This window comes from Silene latifolia, chromosome 7, assembly GCF_048544455.1.
Source record: "Silene latifolia isolate original U9 population chromosome 7, ASM4854445v1, whole genome shotgun sequence".
In the NCBI taxonomy this organism is placed as follows: domain Eukaryota; kingdom Viridiplantae; phylum Streptophyta; class Magnoliopsida; order Caryophyllales; family Caryophyllaceae; genus Silene; species Silene latifolia.
In genome coordinates, this window is record NC_133532.1 from 126,400,730 (window position 1) to 126,423,312 (window position 22,583).

The following is a 22,583-nucleotide window of genomic DNA, read 5'->3' on the forward strand; positions in this document are numbered from 1 at the left end:
TGGGTCCCTTCATCATCATCATCCTCCCAATCCTCCAAAACTTTTGGATCAACTTCAGGAGAAGGAGACCTAGGGCCCCCGGACCTTAACGGGATGGCGGCCAGTGGCTCCCCTTCATCAAGACACGACGGGGAGCCCCCCGGCGCAGGATTACTAGGTCCGGCATCAGTAGAAGACATGACAACGAATATTTAACAAGAAAAAAAGATTGAAAAATTTGTTTGATTACCTTGGAAGGAAATGTTACACCGAGTAACGATTCGAGAAATTAGAAAGAGAAAGGAACTCTGCGAAAGAAAAACTAAACAAGAGGAAATTTTTGAGAAAATGAAATTTGGAAGGCCAAAAGGAGGGGGTAACTGCCCTATTTATAGAGCAGAGCTCACTCAATCCGACCAATCAGGGCAAAGCCCATGAAGCGTCAACCAATCAACGCCGAGCCACGTGTCAAACATGCAGCCATGGAATGTCAATCGACAAACAGTTACAAGACTTCTTCAACACGCTCCTTGACAGAATGACAATCGACGTATCTTCTTCAACACACTCCTGGGTACCTACTTACCAAACGGCCCGCTGTTCAACCAAGCCTGGCAGCACCGGTTGGGGGCAATCAAAACGACACGGCACTCTCAACCTCGGTCTCAACCAGCACCATTTTCTTTTTTCCACATCTGATGTCCATTACACATCCATGTGGAGGGGGGATAGTATGATACGGCATGAGCAGAACCAAGCCAAGGAAGAAGAAGCCGATGGAGAAATTCAACATGCGCAGAATATACGCTCAACACACATCGGAGCCCATACCACGGCATAGACTACGCTGGGGGCAAATTGATGGGGCATATTCTGCACCCGCTGACCGAGTCAACATATTGAGCAAGGTCAAAGATATCCGCAGCAAGTCAACGTATCGATGCCCTAGCCGTCGGCCTATCGGCTGTCACTTGGGTCCCGGCTAGGACAACTAGCCAGTCGGGATACATATCCGCGTACTCATATCCAAGACCCCTCGGCCGGCCTGCCATGGGTCCATCGGCCGAGGGTAGAACGGTCTTTCCACCTGTTAGCCACTTGGCCACTTGGCCACTACGTGACAAAATGTGAAAGTCTATAAATACTCCTCAACCCTCATTGAGGAAAGGATCCAAAATATAACCTAAACCACTCATAATCTGGTATAAACTCCCTTATCTCTCTACAATATACTTTGCCAAGTATCACACAACTTAATCTCTTTAAGTTTACTGACTTGAGCGTCGGAGTGAGTACGCTCGGTGCCAAGCCGAGCCCTCAGTTTGTCCATTGTTTCAGGAGAGGCCAAAAGGAAGAGTCAAGCAAAGTCATCATTCAGTAAGCTCACGTGGTAACAACACTGCTCCGTAATCACACCCGGAACATCTTCAACTTTGCCCGTCCAGGAAATGGTCAGCCTCCAAACAACACAAATCTTCAGCATTAGCTAAGCCATAAACTATAAGGTCATCCCATCCTCAGCCTTGCACGTTTGTTCCCATTCCCAAATTGTACATTTGTACTCGAACACCAAAAACCAAGATGAGTTCGAAATTAGAAATTTTCTTGTAATCTATCCCTACTGATCTATTAGCTTAGCTACAGGCTAGAACACTCCTGTTCTTTATTTCGTTATTTATATAATCGTTTTATTGTTGTCAAAAAAAAAAAAAAAAAAAAATCCAAGATGAAAGTTTCAACTTTTTGTTACCTTGTTATTTTGCTAGTTTGTATGTCACAAACTGGTTTTACTGTTGCCCAACCTGGTATTCAAGGTCCTACATGCTCCGACACAAACGGAAACTATACTAACAGTAGTACTTACAACAGAAATCTGAAGACTCTTCTTAGTAAAATATCAAACACTCAAATCACGAACGGATTCAACAAGTCCTCAGTCGGGCAGGACCCGGATAAAGTATATGGAGTCGCGATATGCAGAGCTGATTACTCTCCTTCTGATTGCAGGAGTTGTCTGCATTACGCATCATTGGCCGTCCCTGCGAATTGTCCCGTACAAAAGGAGGCCATTGGGTTTTACTATGGAAATTGTATGCTTCATTATTCGAGTCAGGTAATTCCCAGAGTCGGAGAGAACAGTCCTAACTATTCACAACCACAAGCTCCATTGAATATTCAGGGGCCTGATCTCAGGAAAGCCAAACAATCACTGGGTAATTTACTCGAACGACTACAACGTAGCACATCAGCTGGGAATTCAAGTTATAAATTTTCGAAGGGAGTCGAACAGGTCACTGATGACCTTAAATTTTATGGTGTGGCTCAATGCAACCCGGATTTATCGACCGTAGAATGCTCGAATTGTCTGCAACTGGCTAGTAACAGTTTACAGCAATGCTGTAGTAATCTGACTGGAGGAGGACTTAATGGACCCTATTGCCAACTGCAATTTGGGAACTATCCACTACTACTCGATGGGGTTGGTGACGGTTTGCCGCAACCATCTCTACCGGCTGCTGCCAATCAATCCGGCGATAGCAGGGTAAAATCAGGTAATACTCCCTCCCATTCAACTAGCTGTTTACGTTTCTATTCTCTTGTGACACACTAATGGACTATTTAATCGAATGGGAAGGATTAAGTTTCATACGGTTTGTTGCGAAGGATCACACAATGACATTTTATTTACCCCTGTTATTAATACTCCCTCCGTTCCGGTCAATTGTTTTCCTTTTGTTTTGACACAAAAACCAAGAAAAGAGAAATGAGCCAATTATTAAATGACAAGTGCAACAAATTGGGTGTGAATGATCAAATTGTTCATCAAGTTCATTCTTAAAATAGAAAGGACAACAACTCGACAATAAATGACCGGGACAGAGGGAGTACTAATTACTAGTCTATCAGCCCCGGTCATTTGTTTACCTATTCCATTTTGGGTTGTCTCATTCATTTGTTTAACTTTCTCAATAGTCAAGGGCGAGAACACCTAAGAAAGGGAGAGGATGAATTTAGTGTCTATCTATTTAAAAAATTTTAAGGTTAATGAAAGTTTCTTTTAAAACTCTGGACACCTTAGACAATTTCAATTTTAAAACTCTGGACACTTTAGACATTTTAGAACTCTTTTAAAAATTTCAATTTTCTTGTCAGTAGGGGTTTATAATGACGCAGTAAATGTAGAAATATCGACAATTAAACACAAGTACCCAACTACTCCGTATTTGTCATGTAATTATGTCAAACAAGAAAGTCATAAATATGTTGCTAATTTCAGGAAAAAGGAATGGTGCAAACAAAATGAAGATTCTTGTTGTGGTTATAGTGGCGTTTATTCTGATTGCTGCTGCTATGTTAGGCTTATCAAGGAGAAAGATGAGAAAAGAGGGTAGGTGGACAACTATTTTAAGTCCATAATAATTTCTCTATTTTAAAATATAAAGTTCATCTAAAAAAGCACAAGAATTAAAAAATTAGTAAATTTTCTCGATGTTCTCTTTATGTATTCTTGAATTTAACCATATACCCTAGATTTTTAAAGGTTAAGTTTTATCACAAAAAGGTGTATAATACGGAGTAAGAATTATTTAATGACCTACATCATTTGGATTAGGGCTATAAATGAACTGAGCCTGCTCGACAAGCCATCGGAATCGGCTCGGTCAAAGCTCGGCTCGAGATCGGTCAAACTGAGCTCGAGCTCGGGCTCGAACTAAGCTCAGCCCAAACGGGGAGCTCGTTTGCGCTCGTTATTTTTAAGATTACTTAATGTTTTTCAATATATTTACTTAAATTGTATCAATTTAAAATAAATAAATTAAAATATTAGTTTATAAGTTACATAATAACTAGTTTTTGAACCCGTGCACTGCACGGGTGGGAACGTAAAGTATTATAAAAAGTAAACTTACGTGCTTTTTGAATTTAGTAAATTACTAATTAAACTTTAGAAAATGGTCTACCCATACACTTTTTATAAGTTTGTGTTGCTTAATTGTGAAGTACTCTGCTTTTTTTTCCTCGATTTTTTAAGTTATGAAAAGCAAAAGCTGAAAAGTAAATATAAAATTATTGTAGATTTCATAACATGTTTATTTATGCAATATACATTTAATTTTACTCATTGTTGTACGTTTTATATCATATTACCCCGCTTGTTAGTTCTTCTCTCAATTATTTACCTTTTCTCTCATCACTGACTTGACAACCTTGAAACCCACCAACAGACCTTTCATCACAGTGATGACTGCACTACACTAAACACCTTGAACCACAACGTCCCTCTCAACCCATATCTCAGCAGCCCCCACAAGTAACCATCACACTGCAATCCATATCATACGTCCTCCAACTACTCATCCCCCCTCTTGCCTCCACCATCCTCTACATCCGCCCAGCCCCACCCCATGCGTGACTCCCAACCCTTCTCGTAACCTTATTCAACTCCCCACTCCATCATTACCTACCTATCGTGACCCATCTCCTATCACAACCTCCCACCATTAACACCACCCATTCATTCTCTATTTACTAACACGTTAATTACTCATTATCTTTCAATGTCGTTGATGGGGCATATTCTGCACTGCTGACCAAGTCAACATATTGAGCAAGGTCAAAGATATCCACAGCAAGTCAACGACTTAGACAGCCTAGCCGATGCAACCCATCGGCCTGTCAGCCTGGGTCTCGGCATGACAACCTGCCAGCCAGGGCACATACCCGCGTACTCATATCCAAGACCCCTCGGCGGTGAGTCAACAGGGCCCGCCGGCCTGCCATAGGTCCCTCGGCCGAGGGGTAGATCAGTCTTTCCACCTGCTAGCCACTTGGCCACTACGTGACAAAAGGTGAAGTCTATAAATACTCCTCAACCTTCATTGAGGAGTGGATCCAGAAAATACACAACTTAACCTAAATACACTATTCATCTGGTAATATCTTCCTTATCTCTCTACAATATATATATTCCTAGCCAACTAGCACACAACTTATACGTTTAAGTTTACTGACTTGGGCGTCGGAGTGGGTACGCTTGGCTCAAAGCCAAGCCCTCAGTTCGTTCATTGTTGCAGGAGAGGCCGAGAGGAACGATTAAGACCAAAGGAGAATCCAATTCAAGACATCATTCAACAAGCCACGGGTGGTAACTATACTTGCTCTGGAATTACACCCGGAACAATTGGCGCCGTCTGTGGGGAAAGATACTAAAAGCTAGTCACATTCATTCCCAAACAAAACAAAAACCCACCCAAAAAGCTAAGAAGATGTCGAAACAACAAGAGGTATTCGTGGATCGATTTAAACCGTACGCCTGATGATACCGTCCATAGTGGAGTTGCGCGTGACCCTCCACCGGCCGGGTAATTCAACCGGAGTACGGGATGCCAATAATACCAGATACGCCGCCCATATCATACAAAGGAGAAGGTGACCCAAGCGACCACGCCGAGGCCTTCGAGTCTCACATGTTGGTATGGTCACATGCCAAGCGACCATGCCGAGGCCTTCGAGTCTCTGCTGCCGAGGTCTTCGCCCTGAGCAAGAGCGAGGGTCAGAAGTGGGAAAGACCTCCCAGGCCGAGGAGTGACGGTGACACGAGCCAGTACTGCGAGTACCACGGCCACACCGGTCACTTAATCGATAATCGAGGCATCTGAAGAATGCCATTGAAGAACTGATCCGGAAGGGGAGCCTCAGCAAGTATGTAGCTGGAGGCCCAGGACCAAGGTAAATGCAATCGAGCCAAAACCTCGATCACCTCGGCTAAAGCCGGGAGTGACGGGGGAACGAGCCGAAAGATGCAATCGAGCCAAAACCTCGATCACCTCGGCCAAAGCCGGGAGTGACGGGGGAACGAGCCGAAAGATGCAATCGAGCCAAAACCTCGATCACCTCGGCCAAAGCCGGAGTGACGGGGAACGAGCCGAAAGATGCAATCGAGCCAAAACCTCGATCACCTCGGCCGGCCGGAGTGACGGGGAACGAGCGGTAAATGCAATCGAGCCAAAACCTCGATCACCTCGGCTAAAGTCGGGAGTGACGGGGGAACGAGCCGAAAGATGCAATCGAGCCAAAACCTCGATCACCTCGGCCAAAGCCGGGAGTGACGGGGGAACGAGCCGAAAGATGCAATCGAGCCAAAACCTCGATCACCTCGGCCGAACCGGGAGTGACGGGGGAACGAGCCGGTAAATGCAATCGAGCCAAAACCTCGATCACCTCGGCTAAAGCCGGGAGTGACGGGGGAACGAGCCGAAAGATGCAATCGAGCCAAAACCTCGATCACCTCGGCCAAAGCCGGGAGTGACGGGGGAACGAGCCGAAAGATGCAATCGAGCCAAAACCTCGATCACCTCGGCCAAAGCCGGGAGTGACGGGGGAACGAGCCGAAAGATGCAATCGAGCAAAAACCTCGATCACCTCGGCCGGCCGGGAGTGACGGGGGAACGAGCAGTAAATGCAATCGAGCCAAAACCTCGATCACCTCGGCTAAAGCCGGGAGTGACGGGGGAACGAGCCGAAAGATGCAATCGAGCCAAAACCTCGATCACCTCGGCCAAAGCCGGGAGTGACGGGGGAACGAGCCGAAAGATGCAATCGAGCCAAAACCTCGATCACCTCGGCCGAAGCCGGGAGTGACGGGGGAACGAGCCGGTAAATGCAATCAAGCCAAAACCTCGATCACCTCGGCTAATTAAAACCGAGGGCGACGGGGGAACGAGTCGATATGCCTAGATATTTACAACGGCAGTCAGAACGTAAACTCGATCACCTCGGCTAACTGAGACCGAGAGTGACGAGGGAACCACGACTTGCCCTCGGCTAATTAAGACCAAGCTTAAGAATGTATAAGTACCGTTGAGACGCAAATCTGACACCTCGGCAAATTAAGACCGAGCGTGAACGAGGACGCAATCAATAATGGTCTATAGATACGAACGCCGTCGCGTTGTAACCCCGATTCCCTCGGCCAAGGCCGGGAAGCAGCGGGGCCACAACGACCGATACGCTAACATGTTTACAGCGGCGGTTGGGACACGCTCCTTGACAGAATGCCAATCGACGTATCTTCTTCAACACGCTCCTTGGTATCTGCTTGCCAAACGGTCCACTCTCAACCCTGGTCTCGGCCAGCGTCAGTTCCTTTTCCACATCGGATGCCCCTTACACATCCATGTGGAGGGGGGATATGGTACGGCCTAAGAAAGACCAGGCCGAGGTAAAAGAAGCCGCCGCAGAAGAAGCCGATGCAGAAATTTTTTTTACAAATTACTTGCGCAGAATATACGCTCAAGCATACATCGGAGCCCATACCACGGCATAGACTACGCTGGGGGAAAATTGATGGGGCACATTCTGCACCGCTGACCAAGTCAACATATTGAGCAAGGTCAAAGATATCCACAGCAAGTCAACGACTTAGACAGCCTAGCCGATGCAACCCATCGGCCTGTCAGCCTGGGTCTCGGCATGACAACCTGCCAGCCGGGGCACATACCCGCGTACTCATATCCAAGACCCCTCGGCGGTGAGTCAACAGGGCCCGCCGGCCTGCCATAGGTCCCTCGGCCGAGGGGTAGATCAGTCTTTCCACCTGCTAGCCACTTGGCCACTTGGCCACTACGTGACAAAAGGTGAAGTCTATAAATACTCCTCAACCTTCATTGAGGAGTGGATCCAGAAAATACACAACTTAACCTAAATACACTATTCATCTGGTAATATCTTCCTTATCTCTCTACAATATATATATTCCTAGCCAACTAGCACACAACTTATACGTTTAAGTTTACTGACTTGGGCGTCGGAGTGGGTACGCTTGGCTCAAAGCCAAGCCCTCAGTTCGTTCATTGTTGCAGGAGAGGCCGAGAGGAACGATTAAGACCAAAGGAGAATCCAATTCAAGACATCATTCAACAAGCCACGGGTGGTAACTATACTTGCTCTGGAATTACACCCGGAACAGTCGTAATGTTATGCATTAATTGTGAGATAATTTTTTGAAGTCACTTCAATTTATATAAATTGAAAATAATATGAAGTATTTAAATTGATTTTTTAATAATTTTTTTTAATGACTCTATATTATCTATTAATTACTCGTGATCAGATATATTTTATGGAATTGGTTGAGAAGAATCACAATAATCATTTATGCATTAATGGTCATTCATTAATAAACGCAATTGCTAAATCCTACACACCATTTTACTACATCATATACATTTTGTCACTTTTTTCCCCTCATACCCTTTCTCTTAAAACACAAAAAAAAACTCTATCCCCTCAATAGCCCCCATACCCAATGACCCAAACCCCTCCTGTCGGCGCCGCCACCTAGCAATAGTCACACCCTCTGGTCTCACCGGTTGATGCATCGAAGTCCTAGATTTCGCCGGTGTCCTTGTGTGCTATCATCTCCTCATTCCCGAAAATAGCACCGCACCATAAAATTCGAAACCCCACCATTTATGGCTCCAAACTGTCGCCGTCACATCAAAATTGAGACTATAGTGACAGATCTTCATAAAACGACGTTGTCGTCGGAGATATAGTTTCGCGAGTCCCCTATAATATTATCGATTTGTGTGACATAGATTGCATCAACAAAAGATGTTCTTTTCAGTACTGGTAAAATTTACACACCGGAGAAATTAATGGTCAAATTGGATGCGTCGTTTGTGCTCGCCGGAGGCCTCCCTGACACCGTAAATTAAGCAGTAGAACTGTAGAAGACGTTCTTCTTTTCTCTCTCTATTAAGGGTTGTTTGTGGGTATGGAATGGGAGGGGCAAAGTCGGAAAAAGTGTAAATTTTGTGTAGGATTTAGTAAAAGTGTGTAGGATTTAGCAAGTCCCTTAATAAAATACAATAATTTGTCTAATCGATATATATTTCGTTCTATCGTTCTATTCCAAAGGCACATGTTAGAAAAACCCTTATTTCTATACGTGTGGACGTATAAAAATTTAAATTAATACGTCAAATACAAATATATGCCAAAAATGGAAATAGATAACTATTGACCGATAAACCCAAAAAAAAGAAAATAGATAGCTATTGACCAGAACGATGAGAGTATTTTGAAAGGATTTAAAAAATTGAATAAATTAAAATATTATCCCTTAGTATTATAAAGAATGAGACCAATGTCACTTTTAGAGAGGAAGTGGTAGTCACTTAAGGCAATATCCGTAGTTTAATTATTTATCATAATAAATTTATAAAGAGGACAGTTAATTTCGAATAAATTTTAGAGAAAATAGGACAATAAAAGTAAAATAGGGGAAGTATCACTCTTGTGTTACATATTATATTTACAACCATGTTGTATATTTATGAGCGTGAATAATCTACACGTTTATAATTGGTGCGGGTTAATATCCGTATACTACCCTTTAATTGCAGGACTATAACGTAAATTTAAACATGCAATTTATAGTCATAAAACGATAAACACAATGAAATGATTAATGTATAGAAATAACCTCGGGTCCTTTAAAATTGCGGCGAAAAAGAAGTAAATCAAAGCGATTTCCTCCTAATTGTTACACCCAAGACTTTGTCCGAGATATGCCCTTGTGCTAGAACAGTGTTCTCCGATTGCCTTGCAATATAGGGAGAACGGATGTGAGTTTTGTCGAGATGAGAGATCTCGGGTTTTCAGAGAAGAATGCTCTTCAAAACCCTAATTTTTGTTTCAAATGATGATTAGGTTTAACGAGGAAGGAGGAGGTCTCCTTTTGTTCTCCTATTTCGGCCAAAACCGTGACCCACAAGGGGAAGTGGGCTTCCACTTCCTCTTGGTTTTAACTCGAGGTCCGGTTCGTTAAATACTAAAATGTATATGACGGGTTTGTATTATAAACTGTTATCGGTTATCGGAAATTAAGGCATCAGCTAATAATACGGGTTAGCTGAATTATTAATATGTGTCCGACAAAACAGTATTGTATAATTATTTTTAATATACATTTAATTAAATATAAATCACGTATATTTAATTTTACGAATTAACTGGTTAATTCGCCTTAGCCCATGATATTTAATCCGTATTAAATATAATATCTCAACATCACATATTTGACTAATTACTAGTCAAATAACTCGGACTAACTGGTTAGTCAATTTTGGCATCTACATGACAGTATTTTCATACCGTCACATCTCTCGAACGTATCCTATAGGTGTGACTTTTAGGGACCAGTTGATCACCGCCATCTGTATGACAATAACGTCAAACTTATCTAGCAAGCCAACCGTTATTGAAAAACGTGGATCAACTGATAATAATACCAAAGTATGCCCTTTGATCCTTTTAGAGGTTTATAAGTCCTTGCACTAGCTGTTAAGGACACCAACCCCAACAAGCTCCCACTTGTCCGTACAAGTGCATGTGCAATGACGTTATCCGCACTAACTGGAGGACACAAGCTCCAACAAACTCCCACTTGTCCGAACAAGTGTAGGTGCGATAACCGATTCTCATATTCATTTAAAATTTCTCCCACTCAATGTAAAACAATTTGCAGATCTGGATCCGCAAAGGTCGTATTTTACAATCGATCTGTATCTAGAGTGGTTTCCCCGACTAGAGAGTAACTTAACTGATAAAACGAATCCGTATTCGAGCATGGCCATGCATTTCGATTCTGACTCCTCGAGTGGCCCCGAGAAATATCGAGTACACGATAAAGGCTGAATATTTCCTTCAACTCGACTCCTTCCGATCTAAGCACGCATGAAATGACCAGAAAAAATCTACTTGGCCCCCTGTTACGGATGACCGTGAGAAAGAAACCAAAGTCACCCAAAATGCCTTAGTCTCAAGAGACAGTCGATAGTCAAGAGATTCGACTCTAAGGATCACCATGGAAGTCCTATCCACGACCGGGCAACGAATGTTATAAAACATTTAGGACTCCACGTCGATGTCACAATGGTGTCCTACGAGATATCCGTATAACTCGCCTCTGTGATTGGTCAGTCAACCGGTTGACTTATGGCTCGTTGAACCCACCATCAACCAACGTCACAAAATAATTGCCAGAGTTATCAGCTCATGTGGGCAATTAAGGACTAACAAGATATGATGTTTGTTGATTCACTTTGTGGTGTTCAAAATCGTCGTACAATTCCACATGAAAAACAAAATATATATATAAAATATCAAAACGATGATGTCGTATAGAGTACAAAGGAGAATGAATCTGATCCATAAAAGAGTACTACAACTTAGGAACACGTTTAATTCCCATGGAATTAACGTGCCCTTCATGCTTATCTTGTCGTAATGCTTTAGTGAGAGGATCTGCTATGTTATCATCTGTAGCAATCTTTTCTATCACTACTTCCTTTTGCTCCACGTAATCCCGGATTAGATGAGCTTTCCGTTGTACATGTCTAGACTTGTTGCTAGACTTTGGCTCCTTAGCTTGGAAGATGGCACCACTATTGTCGCAATAGATGGTGATCGGGTCATTCGAACTAGGCACTACAGATAGCCCATGTAAGAATTGACGCATCCATATCGCTTCCTTTGTAGCTTCAGACGCGGCATAGTACTCGGACTCGTCGTAGAATCTCTGTAACATTTGTTTCGAACTCTTCCAGTGATGCAGCGCCATTAAGAGTAAAAACGAATCCTGACTGAGATTTCGAGTCATCACGATCCGTTTGGAAGCTAGCATCTGCGTAACCGGTTGCGCATAGCGTTTGAGAGCCTCCATAAGTCAATGCCCAATCTTTAGTCCTCCGGAGGTACTTAAGAATGTTCTTGACAGCCAACCAATGTGGTTCACCTGGTTCTTTGTTGGAATCGACTTGTCATACTCAATGCATATGCCACGCCCGGACGTGTGCATATCATGGCATACATGATTGATCCTATAGTTGAAGCATAAGGAATCCGTGTCATGCGCTCTTTCTCTTCCGGTGTCTCTGGTGCCTGAGACTTGCTCAAATGCACCCCTGGAGCCATAGGAAGAAACCCCTTCTTGGAGTTAGTCATGCTGAATCTCTCTAGGACTTTGTCTATGTAAGACTCTGATCGAGAGATAACATCCGACGTGATCTATCTCGATAGATACGGATGCCCGTAATTCTTTGCGCCTCTCCCGGATCTTTCATCCGGAAATGGTTTTTCAACCATACTTTCACCGAAGTTAAGAGAGGTATGTCATTCCCAATCAGGAGTATGTCGTCAACATACAATATTAGGAAGACAATCTTGCTCCCACTCGACTTGATGTATAGACATGGTTCCTCGACTGATCGAGTAAATCCATTTTCTTTTATCACTTGGTCGAAGCGATGATTCCAACTCCGTGATGCTTGCTTAAGTCCATAAATGGAACGCTTAAGCTTGCACACTTTCTTAGGATGTACTGGATCGATGAAACCTTCGGGTTGTACCATGTACAACTCTTCCTCCAAAAAACCGTTTAAGAAGGCGGTTTTCACGTCCATTTGCCAAATTTCATAGTCATGAAAAGCGGCGATCGCTAAGATAATCCGAATGGAACGCAAGATGACTACGGGTGCAAAAATCTCATCGTAGTGCAAACCTGGCACTTGGGTGAAACCTTTAGCAACTAGTCGTGCTTTGTAGATATCTTCCGACCTTCCACAGAATGCTTTATCTTGTAAAGCCATTTGCATTGAAGGGGACGAACCTTAGCGGGTAAGTCAACAAGATCCCATACGTTGTTCTCATACATAGAGTCCATCTCGGATTTCATGGCCTCAAGCCATAGTTTCGAGTCGAATCTGGTCATGGCACCTTTATAGGTTGCGGGTTCACTACTCGTTAAGAGTAGAACGTCATCTATGTCATGTTCCTCGACCATACCAATGTATCTCTCCGGAGGAATAGAGACTCTTCCCGACCTCCTAGGTTCCTCGGGAATATTCACCGCAGTAGGGATTGAAGGAATAGGTTCCTCCAATAGTTGCTCGGTATTTGGTTCTGGAATCTCCGACAGTTCGAAGGTTCTATCACTCTTTGCATTCTCGAGAAATTCCTTCTCTAAGAATGTCGCACTAGCCGCAACAAAAACACGTTGTTCGGTTGGCGAATAGAAGTAATGACCACGTGATCCTTTAGGATAACCTATAAAGTATGTCTTGACCGATCGCGGGCCGAGCTTATCTTGGTCTCCACTTGACTAAGCCTCGCAGCCCCAAACCCGTATAAAGGACAAGTTAGGGACCGTTCCTTCCATAGTTCATATGGAGTCTTGTCAACAGCTTTAGACGGACTTCGGTTAAGTATTAGAGCGGCCGACAAGAGAGCATAACCCCATAATGAATCAGGTAACACCGTGTGACTCATCATGGATCGAACCATATCAAGTAGTGTTCGATTTCTCCGTTCGGACACACCATTCAATTGAGGTGTTCCGGTGGAGTTAAGCGTAGGGCAATCCCACGATCCTTTAGGTGTTGATCAAACTCGTGAGAAAGATACTCGCCACCACGATCCGAACGCAGTGTTTTTATCTTTCTACCCAATAGGTTCATGACCTATTCTCGGTATTCCTTGAATTTCTCAAAGGATTCACTTTTGTGCTTCATTAAGTAGACATATCCATATCTACTCAAATCGTCCGTGAAAGTGATGAAATACCTATAGCCTTCTCGTGCGGTGATTGACATAGGGCCACATACATCCGTGTGTATGAGTCCTAATAGGTCGCAGCCGCGCATTCCAACACCTTTGAAGGAAATCCGAGTCATCTTACCGATGAGACATGATTCACACGTGCCAAATGATTGAAAATCAAAGGCCGAGATAGCTCCATGTTTGATGAGTGTTTTACGCGTTTCTCATTAATGTGTCCCATACGGCGATTGCCAGATACGTTTGATCTTTGTCACCAACCTTTAACTTTTTATTCATTACGTGTAATATTTCCGAGGTCTGATCTAAAACATAAATTCCGTTCATGGAAAGCGCCTTGTCAGTAAATCATATCGTGTAATGAGAAAATGCAAGCATTGTTTTCTATTACAAATGAAAAACCAAGTTTATCAAGCGCAGAAACTGAAATAATGTTTTTGGAAAGACTAGGTACATAATAGCAGTCATATAATGACAACTCAAATCCGCTTGGAAGCTGGATCACATATGTCCCCTTGGAGATGGCAGCTACTCTTGCTCCATTCCCAACACGCAGGTCCACCTCACCCTTTACGAGGGGTTCGATGTTTTGAGCCCCCGCACATGATTACACAGATGAGAACCACAACCAGTATCAAGTACCCAAGTTCCGTAACTTGCGTGGTTAATCTCGATCATATGAATAAAAGTAGAAGAGAGAGAAGACATACCAACAGGTTTAACACGACCTGCCTTTAAGTCCTCATGATAAACTGGACATGTGCGTCTCCAATGCCCAGTCTTGTGGCAATGATGGCATTCCATGTTTTCACTCTTGCTCTTTGTCATGCCTCGATGAGTTACTTGCCTCACCAGGACCACTCTTCCCCGAACCCGACTTCTTGAACTTCGCCTTACCTCATCGTTAGGTTTTGCCGGAGCTTTGCCCTTACCTTTCCCTTTGTTTGACACAACGAGAACATCCTGTTTCGAACTCCCACTGAACTTCATGTCCTTCTCGGTCTGTACGAGGAGGGAGTGCAATTCATGGGGAGTTTTCTTCAAATCATTCATATAGTAATTCGCTCTGAATTGCGAATAACCATCGTGGAGTGAGTGAAGAATACGGTCGATAACAATATTCTCGCGATGTTACGATTAAAGGTCTCAGTTTCTCGACATTCTCAATCATGCCGAGAATGTGTGGGCTAACCGGTTGGCCCTTCTGGAGTCTCGCATCAAAGAAGCGAGTGGTATGCTCATAGGTCACGATTCTCGGTGCTTTCGAGAATTCCTTAGTGAGCGTGGTGAAAATCTTGTTTGCACCTTGGGCTATGAAGCGTTTCTGCAAATTGGGTTCCATTGCAAAAATAAGTACGTTCTTTACCGCACCCGCCTCTAAAGCGAAATCGTTATACTTGTCGATTTCGTTAATTCCAGCCGTGGGGCCTGGGTTTAACGGCATGGGCTCAAGCAGATATTTGAGCTTTCCGTCGCAGCGGCAACATTCCGTAATCGCCTCCCGATCCGCGAAGTTGGATCCATCATTCTTGATCGAGTAGGCGATTCATCCGACTCATGAAGATCCTAAGCCAGGACTCACGGTCCAATGTGGCACTTGGCATTGGGTTATCACTTGAACCAGCCATTTGATGTTTAGCAGTTTAAAATCGTGATCTACACTGAAAAAGAAAGAAAAACAAAACGAAATAAGCAACTCATCGAGGTGATTTAAGTCTATTTTAAAATTCATTTTAAACATGTAGACTCTCGCACTTGCATAATTGATCTCCCTCTAGAAAAGATACAAGTGATCCCAAGACTCAATTTCTGTAAATTGATAAGCCAACTGTTTAGCTAATTCTTCCGGAAGAACTCTTGGTCGATAGATTTCCGTAAATCCTATCTATAGTCCACCATGATCACAGGATCGTACGAGTGACCATAGTGTTGAGATAAAATAGGTCAATCGGTTCCAACTTACCCGACGTAGAAGGGGTCATAGTATGCCTACCGACGAAGAAGGGACTCATTGGAGTTTGACCTATAAAGACCGTTCTCAATTTTAGTTTATACGAGGAAGATCCCATCAACAAAATTATAATTCATTTTAAGTGAACGAATAACTAGCGTCTGTCGTGAATGAATTTATTTGGATGATGGCTTAAAACGTGTGACATGAGAATGTCAATGAAAACTAACTCGTGACCTCTACATGTGTCAGTTTTCATGCAATAAATTATAGGTGGTTTGGTTTTTAGGCGGAATATGATGCAAATAATCGTTGCGAAAAATAAATAAAGGAATGCAATACGTAAATAAAAATTTCCTAGTGTGGCCTATCCTAGTATAAGAACAAAATACAACTTTGGAATCCACCGTTGGACCCGAAAAGCTTGTCTTGATGTTCCATCTTGATCCAAGTAGCGGGAGTGAGCATCTGGTCTCCGTCTTTGGTCTTCTCAAAAATTACAATTAAAATTACAAAATATAAACCTAATTACATTCTAATAAAAACTGTAATTACAAGTGAAAAATCCAAAACGGAGATACGAGATCTCAAAATACAACCAAGACCGTGTTCCATCATTACGGTAACACGTTCTACTAAGGCCACACTAAGTTACAACCGTTTGCACAAATTAAATACGTAATAAAATGGCATTCACGACATTCATAAATATACGATAAATAAAATGCATCAACTAAAAAAAATTCATTCGTGACATAATTCCGTAATTATGTTAAAATTATCCAAACCACCTTTTAATGATTAAAATTCATGTGATAAAACCGCTTCTATCATTTAATTTTAATCCATTACAATCCGTCATTTTAAAGACGCTTTAAAACAACTATATGGTACGAGAGTGAACCGATTCACTATTAAGCGAGTGTACTATATCCGTATAAAGTACATATTGAAGCCAAAAGAAAATTTAAATCAAAAGAAACAAATTTTCAAAGCTGTCAAAGCAAAAAACCCTCGATCCAGTGACTCAAGTGATCGATCGAGGACAAAAAGGGCTCGATCGACTGAACTGCAAGTCGATCGAGAAGGTTGCCAAACAGAGAGTGCTCGATCGATCGAATCGGTGGTCGATCGAGTACTTTTATCGACTAATCCGCTCGATCGAGTACGAGGACAACTCGATCGAGCAAAAGAGGGTTCGAGAAGGGTCGATCGAGCACAACAGGGACTCGATCGATCAAAACAAGACATGAATGGCACTCGATCGAGTAGAAATACGCTCGATCGAATGCAAAATTGGCTGAAACTTCAAAACCCTCGTGAAACAGTTTTGGCGAGACAAAATGAACGCAATTTTGATCAAAACTGATTGAAAACAATATCTAACAATTGACAAAAACTTGACATGTTGCTATAATCTCCGTATAAAATAACAACATGTAAAAACAACAAGAAATTTGAAACAAAAAGCAGTGTAAAACATGGCACGGTTTGGTTTTCGAGACAAAACAACAACAAGAGCAACCGTGTAAACAAGACACGGTTCCCAAAACAACCAAAAAAACGCAGCAAATTAAAAAAAAATTTTGCCGAGTAAAAATATGGCTGGCTGCCGAGACAAATTTTTTTAACCAAAATTCATCGTTTCAACAATCGTTTGATGAAAAACACATATAAAAATTTACGTGGCCTCGCTCTGATACCACTTGCGGGTTAATATCCGTATACTACCCTTTAATTGCAGGACTATAACGTAAATTTAAACATGCAATTTATAGTCATAAAACGATAAACACAATGAAATGATTAATGTATAGAAATAACCTCGGGTCCTTTAAAATTGCGGCGTAAAGAAAGTAAATCAAAGCGATTTCCTCCTAATTGTTACACCCAAGACTTTGTCCGAGATATGCCCTTGTGCTAGAACAGTGTTCTCCGATTGCCTTGCAATATAGGGAGAACTGATGTGAGTTTTGTCGAGATGAGAGATCTCAGGTTTTCCAGAGAAGAATACTCTTCAAAACCCTAATTTTTGTTTCAAATGATGATTAGGTTTAACAGAAGGAGGAGGTCTCCTTTTGTTCTCCTATTTCGGCCAAAACCGTGACCCACAAGGGGAAGTGGGCTTCCACTTCCTCTTGGTTTTAACTCGAGGTCCGGTTCGTTAAATACTAAAATGTATATGACGGGTTTGTATTATAAATCGTTATCGGTTATCGGAAATTAAGGCATCGGCTAATAATACGGGTTATTTGAATTATTAATATGTGTCCGACAAAAAAAGTATTGTATAATTATTTTTAATATACATTTAATTAAATATAAATCACGTATATTTAATTTTACGAATTAACTGGTTAATTCGCCTTAGCCCATGATATTTAATCCGTATTAAATATAATATCTCAACATCACATATTTGACTAATTACTAGTCAAATAACTCGGACTAACTGGTTAGTCAATTTTGGCATCTACATGACTGTATTTTCATACCGTCACATCTCTCGAACGTATCCTATAGGTGTGACTTTTAGGGACCAGTTGATCACCGCCATCTGTATGACAATAACGTCAAACTTATCTAGCAAGCCAACCGTTATTGAAAAACGTGGATCAACTGATAATAATACCAAAGTATGCCCTTTGATCCTTTTAGAGGTTTATAAGTCCTTGCACTAGCTGTTAAGGACACCAACCCCAACAATTGGGTCTAGTATCATGCTTACATCTGTGTCGTATATCATGTTAATAACTTCGTAAAGAAACGAATTATACCATGTGCGAAGTTTTAAAAATGTTTTTAATAAAATAATTGTTGCAAATACAGATAGAAAAAGGAGGATAAACTTATTAAGATTATGAAATGGTAGTTGGTACTCGATCTGTTGCGGTTTTTTTTATTCCATTTTGGAGGGTCTCGGTCAATTGTTTGTCTTTATATTTTAGATTAATCTTTGATGGTTAAAACAAAAAAAAATTGAATCCTCCCCACTTAATTTAGTCTACTTGTCATTTAATAATTGACTCCTTTTTTTCTTTGTCTTTCTGCCAAAACAAAAGGCAAACAAATCAATTGTATCTTTTTATTTTAGATTTGCCTTTAATAGGCAATTGAATTCTCCCCATTTTGTACTTGTCATCTAATAATGACCCTTCTTCTTTCCTTGTCCGAGTATACTCCATTTTATTATCCTACTTCTATTTTGAAATGATTTTAGGGAAACAAATTCATAATAATTTTATTAATATAATCGAATTACCAACACTACACCATTACATGCACATTCAAAAGTTATAATATAATACGTTGGATATCCGAATACTTACTCTTATCGAAATATGAGACATGAATATAGTTAACAATAAACATTTCCATTTATTTAGAGAGATTTTATGGAGAATGATATGCAATATCGATTTTTGTTATATACGGAGTATCATCTTTCCCTGCAATAATATTATGCGATGGAACTTGGAAGATACAACTTTAAAATACACAAAACATAGAGTAATATATACATAGCTATATCATATATACAACTAATATACTCCATATAAGGATTAAAGATGGCAAAATATGAAGATTGTGAAAATAGTAGGAAGCACAATAAGTATGTTTAAAATTGATGAGAGACAAAAATAAAATAAAATTATAAGGATATGAGAGACTAAAAATTACGTCCAATTAGTAACAAAATAGTAAAAAACTTCCTTTTTTTAATGCCGTGACTTTAACTTGTTGATTATATTTCTGTTATGGAATTTTTGGTATTTAGGGCAATTAATTATTAGGCCAATATTCTTGTCAATAATGACACCCGAGATTCTTGCCATTAATGATTAAATTTATTACTTTAGACATAATTTATGTAGGATTTTAAAGACAATCAAATTAATTGTTATATATTGCATAATTTTTGGTATTTAGGGCAATTAATTATTAGGCGAATATTTTTTGTGTGATAATCGATTTGATTTGGGCGAAATTTTTGGCGAAATAAAATTGACATATTTGTGATATTTTAAAAATATTAAAAAGATTATACTTTCAACCATTAAATTGGGTAACAAATATAATCTTGGGCAAATATCTCCTTAAAAGATTATACCGAAAATTATACTTTCAACCAGTTAAAATGGGTAACAAATATAATCTTGAACAAATATCTCCTTAAAAGATTATACCAAAAATATGTTTAAAAATATGTTAAAAAATCAACAACTTCCAGTTTTTTTACCAATGTTTACGTGATTGCCTTTCTTTTCTTTTTTTTTTCTTTTTTTAATAAAGTGGAGAGTGACACATGGCATCTGAAGGGGCTATGACACGTGGCAATCAAAGGGGGTGGCGGTTATTGCTTTAATATAATATATGATTATTATAAGATAACAAAAAGATAATATTCTCGTTTTGAATTCAAATTTTCAAATAAAAAATTATGTTATAATTAAAATAATGCTCGGAAAAATGGTACGCAAACAAAGCTCGGGCTCTGGTTTGGGCTCGTAAAATATTATATGAGCTGAATTTGGATAAGTAATCAACTAAAAATTTTTGTGTTGATAAATTACATAGAGAAATGTTGTATTTTGAAATTTTTTCTCTTTTAAATGAAACTGAAATAAATTTATTAGACCATGTTCTTTCCGCAAAAATTATCTCATATTCAATTCCGTTTAGCTTATTCTGTTTAGACCATGGATTTAGACTAAGGCATTAGTTATATGGAATTGTTCTAGACCTTCTAGTGTAAACTTAATTGGTTACCTTTATTTTTGGAAGGTAATGGTCATTTTAAGCTTCTAGAATCCTTGGAACTTTATTTCAGCACCATACAATTTGCAACTCATAACTTCTCCGATGATAACCGGCTTGGTAGTAATAGTAGTACTGCTACCCCCATGTATAAGGTATATTACTCCGTCCATTTCATTTATATTATCATTATTATTTTCTATTTGGTAATGATGCAGGTCTTTGACTTTCACGATCTCCAAGACAGCACTTTAACCATATTTTTTTTAACATTTATATACGGAGTATTATTTTATTTTTGAAGTTGGTGTGATGCTTACACAGGGTGTGCTTTCCGATGGTCAAGAAATTGCGGTTAAGAAACTCAACAAAGGAGGTAGAGAAGGTAGAAAGAAGGTCGATAATGAAGTTCTATTATCAGCCACTTTCCAACACAAGAACCTTGTGAAATTCTTAGGCTCTTGTGTCGAAAAGGACATACGGATTCTAGTTTACGAGTTCCTTCCAAATGGAAATCTCCATGACCTTTTATGTGGTAATTGCGCTTATTTATCTTACATCTTTCGATAACTTGAGCCTCTGTTTTTATCGATAACTCTGTATACATTTGTAGATCCTGTCAACTTACAGCGTCTGATAACTTGAGCCTCTGTTTTTATCGATAACTCTGTATACATTTGTAGATCATGTCAACTTACAGCTTCTGATAACTTGAACCTTTTTTTTTATCGATAACTCAGATCCTGTCAAGCGAGCGAGACTAGATTGGCCAACAAGGTATCATATTATAAGCGGACTTGCTCGGGGTCTCCTCTATTTACATGAAGATTCTCAAGTAAGAGTTATTCATCGCGACCTTAAACCCAGCAACATACTCTTGGATGTACAAATGGATCCAAAGATTTCAAATTTCAGGACGACAAGTATGGTTCGTGCAGATCAGACTAAGGCCGATTCTAGAGTTGCCGGAACCTAGTAAGAATTCAAATCAACCCGAAATATTACTTACATATACTCCGTATATATTTTCTTATTCAATTTATTGTAGATTGCACACGATAAATCAATACGAAATATTACTTATATATATACTCCGTATATATGTTCAAATGCAGTGGGTACATGCCGATAGAATATGTACAACACGGGCATTCCTCTACGAAGTCTGACATCTTCAGCTTTGGTATTATACTTTTGGAAATTATTTCGGGCAATGTTATCAGTCGATTTTCAGACGGAGATAATGGAGAAAATCTTCTAACTTATGTAAGTTCTTAACAGATTGCCTCCATTTTCTAAATACGATGAATTTGCTACTTCTATAGGGACATATCGCGTACAATGGTGGAGCTGAGGCTAGCGGGGGCCCTCGCCCCCCTGGCAATTGAGATTTTCGAATTTTTTTGTTAAATTTTTCGATTTTTTTTTTAGTGTACCTTATATTCCCCCTAAGCTCAAATCCTGGCTCCGCCACTGATCGCATAACCTGGTTGATCATACTAATTATGTACGATAGTTCGACATTAGCTAGGGCCTAGGAGTATACTTCAGGCGGGCTAAAGAAAGGATATTTCGTGTTTTTATTTTCAGGCATGGAGGAAATGGAACGATGGTAGCGTCTTGGACGTGGTAGATCAAGCACTCTCCGACATAGAAAGACACGTAAATCAAATACAAAGATGCATCAAAATTGCCTTGTTATGTGTTGAAGAAGATCCAAGACATAGACCAAGTATGTCTACCGTTGTGTTCATGTTAAATAACGATACAGTCGATATAACAGAGCCGATAGGACCAGCTCCCCTCATCCTGAGCGACACGGGTCTTCACTCGAATTCTCATATGACGCTAAGTTATTCGTCCCATGAAACTTTCTTAAATGAGGCTTCTATTTCCACCCTTGATCCTCGTTGAGTATAATTAATATACGATGGAGCGATTTTATTATCAGTAGTTAATTAAATTGAATTATGAGATTCAATGAAATTTGATTTGTATTCCTTTATTTTTTACAAAAAATTCATAGTTACATGCAGATAATCCTATACAGAAATTGCCTGACTATAAAACTTCAGTGCTCAATTATTTGCTCCACATTGCGACACAAATTACCTAACATTTACGTCTGTGAAGACTGCTTCTGTAAAAATTGCATTACCATAGGTTGACCCTTTGGACAACTCTCGCCTGTACGGAAAAGCAGGAGGGGTAGTTAGGGGAGCAAGAGCGACTGATTCATTGCTCAACATGGACATTATCATTGTAATTGTCG

The 22,583-nt window shown here is 40.5% G+C and overlaps 1 protein-coding gene across 1 annotated transcript; it reads left to right on the forward strand.

Moving 5' to 3' along the window:
• Positions 1-1,630: 1,630 nt before the first annotated feature.
• On the forward strand, positions 1,631-22,311 carry LOC141591374 (cysteine-rich receptor-like protein kinase 7). The gene is made up of 7 exons (XM_074411684.1): positions 1,631-2,531; positions 3,257-3,367; positions 20,339-20,466; positions 20,636-20,846; positions 21,052-21,286; positions 21,427-21,577; positions 21,902-22,311. The coding sequence occupies exons 1-7, from the start codon at positions 1,706-1,708 to the stop codon at positions 22,223-22,225; spliced, it is 1,986 nt and encodes a 661-aa protein (XP_074267785.1). The 5' UTR covers positions 1,631-1,705; the 3' UTR covers positions 22,226-22,311.
• The last annotated feature ends 272 nt before the right edge of the window (positions 22,312-22,583 follow it).